Below are 13,784 nucleotides of genomic sequence, written 5' to 3'. Positions count from 1 at the left end.
TTCGATTTTCCCGTATTGACTGCGATGTTTAGCGTATAGATTTTTCAATTTAAAAAAATCTATGTCGGCAATAATCTTGAGTGTAAGTGCGCGGCACAGATTGTGGCTTTATAAATGACAGCATACAATGTATCGGCGGAGGGTTGGGAGGGGGTGTGGCTGTGGGAATGGATGCCTATCCTCGGATGTACACACTGCACACGCTGGGCTACAGCTGTAGAAGTTCACCATTAAACTGACCAAAACACATGCAGTTAACAAATGTCCCCCAATTTAGCATCTCTATATCTCTAGTTCAATTACTCATACCATAACACGGTATTACTATGCTGGCAATGCTGGCCGTGACCTTGCATTGCGTAAATATAGCATACGTACATGTATGAGAAGTGCGACAAAAAATCACCTGCTGAAAAATATATCAAAGACCAACTCAGAATACGTGTCTATTGTGTAATCTAATCGATTAGGTGGCCACCACGATTATTGCCGTCATTATAATGAAGGGTAATCAAGAGATCAATACAGAGAATAACAAGTCGTATATGGGATTACTAAGGAAAGGGCGAGAGCAGGGGTAGAAGGAAGCGGGGGGATGAAAAGGGAGAGGGGGAGAGAAAGGGGGTGGGGGAGTGTAGGCTGTACCGCGGGTGCTCTCTCGCCTCAATGTTGCGAGCAGCGGTGTCAGAGCGCTTTCAGACTGGAGGGAGTCGGACCGAACGAACTGGGGTTCCCAAATAACGGGAACATAGAGACAGACACATAGACGGATGGCGGGACAGAGCCAAAGAAAATATACCGCATAACGGGTACCGTGTTTGTTTTTCGTTGAGCTTTCTTTAGTAAAAAAAAAAAAACCAGGTTTATATATTTATATTTTATTTATCGATTGATTGCGTTTTAATTACCGGACTGTTAAAGAGAGAGGGGGAGGAGCAAAAACCAGATGGGGTAGCCTTTCTTATTATTGAATTATTTAAATGTATCAAATAATTTAATTGTAGGCTATATTTTATCATAAAGCTGCTTTGTGTGCATGTATTCGTGAGCTGACTGATAGCAAGACTGCTAATAACCAAATATAACCAAATATAACCAAATATAAAGAAACCAAAATAACAACTTCACAGTGAACAGTTGTTAAGCTTTTCTACTCCGACAATACACCTGCTATAACAGTAAGTGAAAAATAATAGTTTTTCATGAAAGTAAAACTGGAGAGATATTTATTTAGACGCTTAAACCAAAGCAAAACCGATCGAGGAAAAGGAGGCCGCACACCTGTCTTGATAAGCAAAGCATATGGAAATACCTTCAAGAATATAAGAAAATAATATTCGATACAGTTGATATCTAGGATGTTTTGTAGCTACATACAGACCTAACTTTTACCAATGACAAAATACCAGCGTTAGAGAGTCACCCTACGTATTCTGTCAATGAATATCAACAGAAGCCTATTTTACATATAGCTGGCCTCGTGTCCCGACTATCCGTCTGTGTGTTATTCTCAAGTGATGACCGTTGTCACATCTATGAAGGGACCATATATCCACATCGATATGACAGAGGCACAAAACCAAAAATGTGAATGTAGCATAGGCTAGATACCAACTCAACCAAATATTCTTACTGCTGAACATATTTTGAAACGTCTACCTGGAAAGCATACGAAGAAAAGCAAAGAAGAACAGAAGACAAGCGCAATTCGAAGAAAACTGCAAATAAAAACCAAGACGACAGCGGATCATGTTTGTTCCCTTGCCGGTGCCGTTCGTCTTTCAGAGAACTGCTTCCGACTTCAGCGCCTGGCGTCTCAAGTCACCGCTGGCTCTACGCTCCAGCTCCGGTAAGACCTTTGCTTATCCCGCTATGGTTGTTTCATTGGCCGGGCTCCTCTATATTCCACATGCATGAAAAAACAGAGTCAGGAAATACCTGTCCACTGAACTAGCAAGTCCTTAGACCACCTCTTGAATTATTAAAAAGGAAGAGAACATTTAGCTTGAATTGTTTATTCTCTCCGAGTCGAATCCCCCGCACTCCCTCCACCCAAAAGACATTAGAATGTTTGTATAAAAATCCAAAGCGCAAAAAAACATCTTATCCCAAAAATGTTTTCAAGGAAATGTGGTTCATTATTTACATCCTTTAAACAGTTGCCTATGTGCGGTGTCCAACGCTGTTCCAAGACCCTTTTTCTCTCCCCACTTCCATTCCCATCTGTCTTCTCCGCTCCGTCTGCCTCTGTCTATGCACCCGTCTCTCCCGTTTTCGTCTCATGGACGGTTAAGGGATTATTCATGTTAATTTATCGATCTGGCGGAGATCGATCCCAGAGCCGCGGAAAGAAAGAGGGACACAGGGTGAGAAACCTTGCGACAAGGCTGGGAGTGGAAAAGATTGAACGAATTACAGGCCATTCTACTTATATTGACTAGGAATATCAACTTTACGCAGAATATGAGAATATGAGAATTCATGTTATCAATGAATAAAATTAGGATTTTTTGTTGCTGTTGTTGACTGTTTTGTTGTTGCAACAACCTATGGAGTATAATAACTATCTTGTCTTGAAACATCTTTGTCACTTTTTTTGGTGGTGGTGGTGGTTCTATCTAACGACAAGAGCGAGGGAAGGGGGGCGGGAAGGTGATGCTGTCCCCGTCTCCATCCAAGTGGAAATTTCAAATGACAGATGGGACCGATTATATGCACCTCTCCCGGGCTGTGATGATCATGCAGGCTCTCCTTAACTACATGTCACCAGGAGAAAAACGGTTGACATATTTAATGAGTGCTGATGGTGGTAACCAGGAGGATGGCTTGACAGGTGCCCTGTATGCCCATTGCTTTTGCTGTGACAGAGAGGGGTGGGAAGAGGGGGACAACCATTATAGGTCATTAAACGAAAGGAAAAGGCGTAGGTCAAGAGTGAATAATAATGAACACATTTTGGAAGATGTTTAAAATAGGATAAAACAAATGATAACATTAGTGATGTAGTTGAGGGTAGTTTGCACCTTTTTATTATGTGAATAGGGGTTAAAAATGCTAGATAATAATTGTATTCGCTTAGCGGTTTACCCGCGTATTTACCCCTAATGTTCAAGGTTGACCCACACATCCCCGGGTAACACATTTAGTAGCTTATTCCAGTGTAGAGGTGTGAGTAGCATATCAAGTGAACATTACTCCTATATGCATACTTGAATAGAGGGGTATAAGTCAATACTCATCTAAAACATGAGGGCTGGAAAAGGGAATATACCCCCTCTTTTTCTTCTGTCTTCTTTCATTCCTGCAAGTCCCATGAGGAAATGGGTAAAAACATAACACAAAGATGGTCGGTCAGCTAGTAAAGAGCATCTCTCTCTCGTTGCCTGGCCTTCTGATCTAAGGACCAGATGATGGAGAGAGAGGGGGCTGCTGGGGGTTCAATCCCAGCATGCTTAGGGAGAGAGAGATAGAGGCAAAAGTGGGGGTGTTATGGAGTTAAATAGCTGGAGAAGGAGGGAGAGAGAGGGTACAAACAGCATATGTTAGCAAAGATGGGTTATTGGGGCTACCAAGTGGATCTAAGCTAAGAGCTTATGGGATACGTTGACTGTGGCGTTGAATACTGTATATATGGCAAACCCAAGAACCCCATAAAAGGGTTTTTCCGGACACCATTTTGACGGCAGTTTGTAATTATCATGGTGTTTTTGTCCGGATGTGCATGTCCAGTCAGCAAACACCGCATTAGGAAAAAGGAGATGGGCTCAGATTTGGGGTTCAGATTTGGTTTGAAATGCATTTGGAATTGGTTTAAGGGTTAGTTTCCAAGTTTAGAAGTTTAGAAGAAGTAATACCATATTAATAGTAATAGCATATGTTATTATATCCATAGAAAGATGAGGGAATTGTTACTGAAGTCTAATTGAAATAGATGGTTTTGGCAGAAATAAGTCTACAAAACGTCTCGTTTCTCAGGTACTTGACCTGCCATTACCCCATTAGTGCCTTAGGCTTTGACGTTGGTCGCAGCCAGAACAAAGAAAACAAAATGCTGTTTTATTTGGCTTTAAAAGCTCCAGAGTTCTTTTTGCCCATAAAAAGCCATCAAATTCAGAGTGAGTCTGTCTGTCTGGTGAGAAACTGTGAATGCTTGCAGCTTTTCATCGAAATGACATGGAAACAACGTTGATTCAACCAGTGTGCGCCCAGTGGGTATAGTTTATTTGGAGAGTTCACAGTTGCAGAGGCATAGTATCTAACAGGCAGATTTCTGGTCCAGCTACCCGACCACTCCACCACCACACACTGTTACCACCATGCCCACACCCCAACTCCTCACCTCTCTCTGTCCAGGAGGAGGCTGTGCACCTGGGCTTGGCGAGGGGAGAAAGGGGGGTGGATGGGTGAAGGCTTGGAGGCCTACATTAATTGGCTAGTATTTGTGTGTGTGTGTGTGTGTGTGTGAGCTCGGGTCTGCGAGAGAGGGCGGACAGGTTGTGTACTTGATAACAGCACATTGAGGGAAACTCTAGAGTTGTGTTTTATCTGAACCAGTATGAATTCACAGGTACACATTGTGCGAGTGGTTTTAACCTCGCTCTGCTATTGATCAAGCTTCATTGACTACTCACTGCCTGTGTGTGTGCAGTGTGCATTGTGTATGTACTGTGTGTGTATGTACTGTGCGTGTGTGCGGGTGCGTGTGTGCGTGTGTGTGTGTATAGATCGGATTTAAGCGGAACTTCAGCGAGTCCCAGTGCTAACATGATTGCGAATGACAATATGTCCACCAGGGTTTGTTAGGGACATAATGGGGAATCAATAAACACAACAGAGATGTCAATACAACATGCTTTATTGCATTAAGCCACCTCTCCCATCCCTGCTTCTAACACCGACCCACTCTATCTGTCTCTATCCGCCTCTCTCTTAAACACACACAGTCACACACACACACTTTTTTTTTTTTTTTTTTTTTTTAGGTCTGACGATAATGAGCTCACTGCAGACCACTGATGTAGACTAGCTGTAGAGATGAGAACTATAAATGGACCTCTAGATCAGTGTTTCCCAACCCTGGTCCTCGAGTATCTCCATCATTACACATCTTCGTTGTAGCCCTGGACAAACAGCTCGTTGAGGGCTTGATGATTAGTTGACGAGTTGAATCAGGTGTGCTTGTCCAGGGTTACAATACAAACGTGTACTGATGGGGATACTGGAGGACCAGGGTGGGGGAAACACTACTCTAGATATGGGGGGGGGCAGATTTCGGCTCCCTAGCTTGGCTCCTACTGCCCATGTTACCATGGATACATTCATAGGCCATTAGATACATATAGTAATAAAGGTGAACACTGTCTCTCTTCTCTCTCTCCCTCCTCCACTCAGCTTCCCTTCGGAGCCTTGATGGTCACAGACACCATTAGGAGCCAAATTGGCCTTATTCAGGACACAATGCTATATTTGACTAGCCTGAGTGAATTTGTGTATCGGTGTGTGCGCGTCCTTGTACATCTTTGTGTGTGTCTCTATGCAAGTGTCTTTGTGCATCTTTGTGTGTTTGTGCGTGTGTGGAATCTTTTGAGAGTGTGTGAGTGCCAGTGTCCATCGCACGTTACCCAAAGGATCACCAAGCACAGCAGGGCCTCCTTTTCCAATGCACAAACCTCTCAGTGTTCAATGGTCAGTGTCTGTACGCCCGTGGAATGGAGCTCATTCTCAACCCTTAATCGAATTCACTTGGTCACGGGCCCCTTTTCTCAAACAAACAAATAGCGTACAAGCAGGCACGTTGTAGGGGGAGTAAGTAATGTTTGTACTCACATCTCATACTGCACTCCCCTCTCCCTCCCACAATACATTGCCTTGGCCCTGCAATAGTACTGGAGATGAATAGACTAGCGAGCAAGCCCCGCCGACTACGCCATAGTGAAAAACCTGCAGGCTTTTCTGCTGATTAGCGGCTGATCTGGGGTCAGGGTTAGCCACCTCTTAATTAAACAGAATAATTTGATTTCACACTGTACAGCAACATAAGACTGGGAGAGAGGAGGGTGGTGATTTGGCCCTTTGTGACACACGCCAGGCTGTTATCCCATCCCCTCTTGTGTGCTTCTCAATAAGGCCTGGAATGAAAAGAGGGAAAAGCACCCTGAAGGAAAAAAGGGCCTGCTCTTTTGATTCCAGGGGGCTTATCATAACGAGGAAGAATGTGGGACTTTTTTCTGTTTTAGTAAGCGAATAGCACCAGGGCTAAAGCACCTTGCTGATGAATTCAACTTTAGTTAGGGTGAGATTTAAAGGAAAGAGAAGGATGCACGGTGAGTGTGTGTGTGTGTGTGTGTGTGTGTAATGTTACTCCACTCCTCTGCACACATAGAGACGTGTTGGCAACAACAAGCCGTATAGTTGGATTGAATAGACTCCAGCAACGTGTCCTTTGTGTGGCCATTTCATGTGTTTGTGTGTACCTTGGCGGGCAGAATGTTGGGGCAGTTGATACTTTTAGGTAATAAAGGGGACTTGGTCCTGTTTGATTGAATTCCGCCCCCTCCCCCATTCCCCTCCACTGGTGTAGGCTAGGGCCGTTTTGGGAGAGATTTAGGCCCCCCAATTTAATTTAGCGGATGGAAGTTATGATAATGAACGGATGGAAGGGGGGGGGGGGGGGGTTGGAGGGATGGGTGGAGGGGGGAAGGAGGGAGGGGAGGGTCCCCTTATTTACCTCAGGGACACTCTGTCCTTCCTCCCTCCTTCCTCCCTCCTGCCATTGCGAGTGCAAGGGGTGACTGCCAGGGGTTTGAGTGAAAAATGTAATATCACGCACCCACAAATGTATGCGTGCAGCGGACAGAAGTAACGCGACAACAATGGAGCGGAGGCTCTGCGTCCGGCTTTTAATAAATCTGAGTGGTCGGGCGCTTCAACCTCTTCGGCTGTGGGCTTTCACAACCCCACGCCCCCATCCAACCCCACCCCAGCCCCTCCCGTTCTCAAATACATATGCACTTTAGATACACACCACCCTCACACGTTTACACTCACACACGCCGTATGTATGTATGTACATACACAGGGATTTATGACCACTTGGTTGGACCATAGTACCCGGAGGCTATAGACAAGAGTACAGACACACAGATGGTACAGACACACCAAACTCATGCTGGTGTATGAATAATCAGATACCAATAGGCCATTGAGGACTTTTAGTGTCTACTGAGTGTGCTCACAAAGGGTAGTCTGCCTTTAACATGGACACACATTTGCTTATCAGAAGGAAAAAGTCCTTTTCTCTCTTCCGTGCCCGCCGCCTTATCACAGTCCCCCTCTGTTCTTTTTTGTCCTCTCGTTTTGCTCCAGGAGAGGAGTGCTCCGTCCTGAAATGAAATGAATCTGTTGTAGTACACCGCCTCCTCCTCTCCCCACCTCGCTCCCTCTCTCTCTCCCCCCCTCTTTCCCCCTACCCCCAGCTCAATGTCATTCTCTCTTTACACTATGGGGAGGGTTGAAGTCGTCACTTTAACCTCTCCATATTGGATATGAATCTTTTAGCCAGCCTCACTCTTGCAGTAACACTCCGAGAGCCCTAATCCACACACACATTTACACTTGCATGTTCACACACACACACACACACACACACACACACACACACACACACACACACACACACACACACACACACACACACACACACACACACACACACACACACACACACACACAGTAGACAAACCATTCTCTGGCCTTTTCTCCGGGGGGCTTCAATCAAACACATGGTTATAAATCTGTGTGCCTCACCAATGCAGCAGCAATACTTTTTAAAGGCTACATCATTTTGAAGGCCCCTAGTGTGAAAATAAGTATTTAGAGGCCCCTTTCCCGCTTTTCTTCTCATCACAGCATATTGTTGTAGCCTATAAGGCAGTAAAGACCACGGTCAGGCACTGAGGATTTTAAACAGATCATTTGCATTCTTAACATTTCCACTGGAATTAGTTTAGGATTATTGCCTACTCACTCTTGACCTTTTATAGATGGGTGAATCTGTGCTAGACTAAACGGGTCTATTCGAAAATGTCTCAGTATAATGTATAATGAGTCTGACTATCTATTTACGAATTCATATTTTATTTAATGAATGGAGAAATAATGTGTGTTGTCCGTACAGATGTCCCCTAAATATGCTTCAATCCCCATTTCACCCTGCAAATATTAGCTTTTGAATTTAGCTATGCTAAAATATGAATGCTAATATCCTCAGATGTTATGTGCTTAATTCACATGAGCTGAGGCGTGAGTATGCGTTTAGATGAAATGGGCTAAGTGTGTGTGTGTTTTTACCAGCCCCCCTCTTGGAGCAAAGTCTGTGGCCTTAACCCCTCTGCCCTCTTTTGTCTCACCGTGAGGGGTGCAGGGGGGGGGGTCCAGTGGGCTGACCTCTGACCTTTTCCCCCTCCTCACTGCCCTCCCTCTGTCATCCCTCCTTCTGCTAATTCATATGCAGCCGTCCCATCAACCCCCATTCTATTCTCCTCTTTCATCTGTCCACGCCTGGCCTATCTGTTGTGTCACGTCTCAAGTTCAAGGCCCGGAGCTCCACAGTAGCCGGGCTATGCTGGCCATGACATTGAGTGAATTAGCTGGCTACTCTTCACATTAAAGACACTGATGAAGATATTTAGACATTGGGGTTAGAAGTGATCTTTGTATAAAGGGGGCTTTGAAATGAAGAAATTCTATTACATTTTCGTTATGGACTAAAAGTGCAATATAAATGGAACTGATGTTGAAAAGGCTTTCTGAACAGATAGATAATGAGCAGATGGGATCCAGATTAGTTGGATATCCACTAAGACCAGTTTGTTTTGTGATATCATTTTTTAGTCAGATGGTTAGTTTGGTATTTTCTTTATTAGATTTGCTAATGTTTTACGTACGAGCTTTCCGGTCCCGTGTGGCTCAGTTGGTAGAGCATGGCGCTTGCAACACCAAGGGTTGTGGGTTTGATTCCCACGCGGGACCAGTATGAAGAAGAAAAAAAAAAGTAGGAAAATATATGCTCTCACAGTCACTCTGTGTAAAGAGCATTTGCTAAATGACAAAAATATAAACTCCTGTACACACACACACTAATGTTTGTGCAAAAGCACACACTCCATTGCCAATGCTCGTACTTCTATGGTTCTCATTGACATTGAACATAACAGGAGGACCAAATGTAAAACCATTCTGAGAAATGTCTCTATTGTGGACCCACACTGGAAGAAGAAGCCAAATTATTGCAATGAATGAAAATGGCCATTGGGTAAAACCCACATTCTGCGTTCTTTGTGGAAATTGCGGCCACACATCTCCCAAGGATGCCCGTCTGAACGCATTGTGGGAAGCAATTTGTGGCACTTCCGAGTGTTAACAAATAACTGTGTTCATGGTATTCCTGGCCATAATGGAGCGCCGAGCAGCATAATTGAATGATTATTAAGGTGAACTCCAGGTTGTGCTACTGCTGTATGACTGTAGTCGGTCCATGGTTCAAGAGCTTCCAGTCGTGGTGGAAGTGTAACACCGCATCCTACAAATCCCACAAAGCACGGTGTCCGCAAAGCATGGTCTCCAGCCGACAATACGACTGTATTTTTCCAATTTTTCTACTCATTTTTTTTAATGCTTCGTTGTAAATTATTTAAAGGGGGTGAGCAAGAGCAGTAGAGAAAGAAGGCGTAAGCAGGGATCAAACCCCCGCCGCCGGGGGGTGGGGGCATATACAGTCCAGGGTCGGCAGCACTAATACTATACGAGTCCCCGGCACTATACGACTGTATTTCAGACAGTGTTGTCTCTCTCAGATCAGGCGGGGCGGGGCGTCACTGGGTCCAGCCTCAGCGAGGGGACCAGACATCAACGGCCTGAGGAGAGACACATTAAAGGTCGGGTTAATGCGGAAATCAACAGGGAGTTGTAAACAGGACGTTGCCTCATTAACCCTCCTCAGGACTTTAAACGGCCCCACAAACCGCGGGTTCAGCTTCCGGCAGGGCAAGCGGAGGGGTAGGTTCTGGGTGGAGAGCCAGACCCGGTCTCCTGGGGAGAAAACAGATGCCTCACTGCGGTGGCGGTCAGCCTGTTCCTTGTGCCGACGCGTGGCGCGCTGGAGACAAGTGTGCACAGCGTTCCAAATCTCCTCAGCGTGCTGAAACCACTCGTCCACCGCAGGAGCCTCAGTCTGGCTCAGATGCCAAGGTGCCAGGGCCGGCTGATACCCCAACACACACTGGAAAGGAGTGAGGTTAGTGGAGGAGAGGCGGAGGGAATTCTGAGCGTAAACTCCGCCCACTCCTCCGGCAGATCCTAACAGTAACACCGCAGGAACCTGCCCACCTCCTGGTTGACCCTCTCCACCTGCCCATTTGCTTGAGGCCGATACCTGGAGGTGAGACTGACTGTGACCCCTAAGCATTCCATGAACACCTTCCATACCCGTGAGGTGAACTGAGGGCCACGATCTGACACAATATCCTTTGGGATCCCATAGTGCCAGAAGATGCGCGTAAAAAGAGCCTGCGCGGTTTGCATGGCCGACGGAAGCCCAGGCAGAGGAAGGAGGCGACAAGCTTTGGAAAACCAGTCCACAACGACGAGAATGGTGGTTTTCCCCTGGGAGGGGGGAAGGTCAGTGACAAAGTCCACCGAGAGGTGAGACCAGGGTCATTGTGGAACCGGTAGGGGAAGGAGCTTTCCATAAGGGAGGTGTCTGGGTGACTAATCACAGATGGAGCAGGAAGAGACGTAAACCCGGACGTCTTTAGCCAAGGTGGGCCACCAGTACTTCTCCGTTAGGCAGGCGATGGTACGGCCTATCCCAGGATGACCCAACACAGGCACCGTGTGCGCCCAGGAAAGGAGGCAGTCCCGCACACCTGTGGGAACGTAGGCGCGGTTCTCCGGGCACTGTGCAGGTGTGGCTTCCGTAGGCAGAGCCTGCCATATGTCGGCGTCCACGTCCCATACCACTGGTGCGATGATGCGGCACGGAGGGATGATGGGGGTCTCCTCTTCCTGCCTCTCTTCTGCATCATAGAGGCGAGACAGGGCGTCCGCCTTCACATTCTTTGAGCTTGGCCTATAGGAAATCGTGAATTGGAACCTGGCAAAGAATAGAGCCCACCTGGCCTGTCTTGGGTTTAGCCTCTTCGCTGTCCTGATGTACTCCAGGTTGCGGTGGTCCATCCACACCAGGAAAGGGTCTTTGGACCCCTCCAGCTAGTGCCTCCATGCCTTCAGAGCCTTCTTGACCACCAAGAGTTCCCTTTCCCCTACATCGTAGTTCCTCTGGGTGGGGCTCAGCTGCTTAGAGTAGAAAGCGCAGGGCCGCAGCTTTGTAGGGGTTCCAGTACGCTGGGACAGCACTGCCCCGACTCCTACTTCAGAGGCATCCACCTCGACGATGAAGTGAGGGGTTGGAATGTGCCAACACGGGAGCAGTGGTGAAACGTGCCTTCAGCGTCTCGAATGCCCTCTCCGCCTCCACCGTCCAACGAAGCCACTGGGGACCTCCTCACAGCAGGGAGGTAAGAGGTGCGACCACCGTGCTGAAGCCCCAGATGAACCTCCAGAAATAGGTGGCGAACCCCAGGAATCGCTGGACTGCTGTCACGGAGTTGGGGATGGGCCATGACCTGACTGCACTGACGCGTTGCTCCTCCATCTCCCCTCCCTCCATGGAGATGAGATATCCCAGACCGCGGCACCCCAGTCCATAGCCTGTCCGGTCAGTGCCAAGATGACAGTGGCAACCCTGTCACTTCCGGAAACAGCTCCGGCATAGCAAGCGAGGTACAGGTTGCATTGTAGAAGGAACCCCTTGCATCTTGCTGGTGCGCCGTCGAAGCGCTCCGGGAGGGACAGGGGTATCCACGGACTGGCTCCGATGGAACGGAGGTAGGTAGTGATGTGGGAGCTGGTACCGGAATCGGTGCTGGAGACTGGAGGGACTGCACATTTCTCTCCAAGCGCATTATGGTTGCCAGCACACTGTCCATGGCGATACCGAGTGTGGAGAGACGGTCCTCGTGGTGCTGTCCCTACAATGGTCGCCAGCTCTCTTTTTCTGCTCTCTCCATTTTGCGGGTTGGTTATTCTGTCACGCTGGTATAAAGGATTTTGGAGACAGGCGCAGGAATACACAATAGGGGTTTTTAATACACCCAAAACAAACACGTATACAAAAACACTGGGCAGTACCCAAACAAAAGAGCGAGGGTAAACCTCGTTGAACGACACGGGACGATACCCGTAATACACAATATATATAGCACGCAGCATAACAGCTGCACCAACGCATAGGTACTCACACCACCGATGGACATGGGAACAATAACCGACAAAGACAGAGGGAACAGAGGGCACATATATAACATACTAATCAGGGGAAATGGGAACCAGGTGTGTGCAATCAGACAAGACAGCCCGGGGTTGATGATAATGGATCCCGTTCAGTGAAGCCTAGAAAGCCGGTGACATAGACCTCCAGAACTGGTGAACAGAGTGAGCATCAGTACCGGGGGGATCCGTGACAAATAACGTGCAGTTTTCCTTTACACTTCCATCTTATCACTATATATGTATTGATTATGATGAATTATGTTTTTCACATGCATGTACATAATTATTAGCATACATTTTCTCTAGACAAATTGTAAATTAGTTTTAATTGATATACCGTACGTTATCAAATGATTGGGCAGATAATTGTTGTGGCAGTAAATGTGGAAGACAGAAGTAATACATGAACAAGCTATTGTTGGCTCTGAATACTTATGTAAATAAGGTATTTCTGATTTGTTATTTTATGAATTTGCAAAAATTGCCAAAAACCTGTTTTCACTGTGTTTTTATGGGGTATTGTGTGTAAATTGATGAGGGAAAAAAATGATTGAATACATTTTAGAAGAAGGCTGTAACGTAACAAAATTTGGAAAAAGTCAAGGGGTCTGAATACTTTCCCAATGCACTGTACAAGCTGCTGTGTGATATGTTTATATTTGGATACACTGCCTCACACCTTACAAGAAAACATTAGTCCTTTACTAATGAACCCAATTGTTTTTTAACAGTTTTTCTTTCGTTGAATTTTGGTGCAGCACCCAATAATCTCAATCAAATGACAGGAGTTTTATTTCACACATCCTATCTCTCATTTCTCTTGCACACTCTCTCGCTCATGTAATGAGTACTACTGTACTTAACAGGGGGTGTAGGTAGGATAACAGGCTAGGAAATGAGAAATGACCCCCCTCCAACACTCCTCTCCTTGATCCTTCCCCCAGGAAAGAATGAGAGAAAGAGAAGAGAGGGGTAGAGGGATGGGTCGGATGAAGGGGGACAGACAGAAGGCATTAAAATTCATGGCCTTTTTTATTTTCTGTGCTGAAAATCAATACTGTCTACTATGGATGAGGTGAACAGTGGACAAAAGTGGTTGCGGGCCAGGGAGGGAGGGAGAGAGGAGTGGAGGAGAGTGGGGGGGGGGGGGGGGGGTCGTCAACATTACCAGTGACACAGCCACTGCAGGCCAAGGTAAAAATAGGGCTGGACAATGGTGGGGGAGGGGAACCAAGGGTTCATTAAGTCTGACCAACGATGTTGGCTGCACAACAGGCCCTATTGTCTGAGCATCAGGACACACCAAACAGCACCCACACAAAATCCAGCCACTCTCCAGCCCTGACAGATGACCATATAGGATTATACATGTGCATACATATACATGTAAGTCG

At 46.5% G+C, this 13,784-nt stretch overlaps 1 protein-coding gene across 2 annotated transcripts in view; it reads left to right on the top strand.

The window, feature by feature from the left end:
* The first annotated feature begins 1,433 nt into the window (after nucleotides 1–1,433).
* Nucleotides 1,434–13,784, top strand: part of LOC115173530 (POU domain, class 2, transcription factor 2-like) — a 79,227-nt gene continuing 66,876 nt past the window's right edge. For both annotated transcript variants that reach the window (XM_029731706.1, XM_029731705.1), the window contains exon 1: nucleotides 1,434–1,849. In XM_029731706.1, the coding sequence (XP_029587566.1) occupies nucleotides 1,750–1,849 (100 nt within the window). In that variant the 5' untranslated portion in view covers nucleotides 1,434–1,749. The remainder of the gene's footprint in view (nucleotides 1,850–13,784) is intronic.

This window comes from Salmo trutta, chromosome 34 (genome assembly GCF_901001165.1).
Source record: "Salmo trutta chromosome 34, fSalTru1.1, whole genome shotgun sequence".
NCBI lineage: Eukaryota > Metazoa > Chordata > Actinopteri > Salmoniformes > Salmonidae > Salmo > Salmo trutta.
This window is presented reverse-complemented; position numbering and strand designations above follow the sequence as displayed.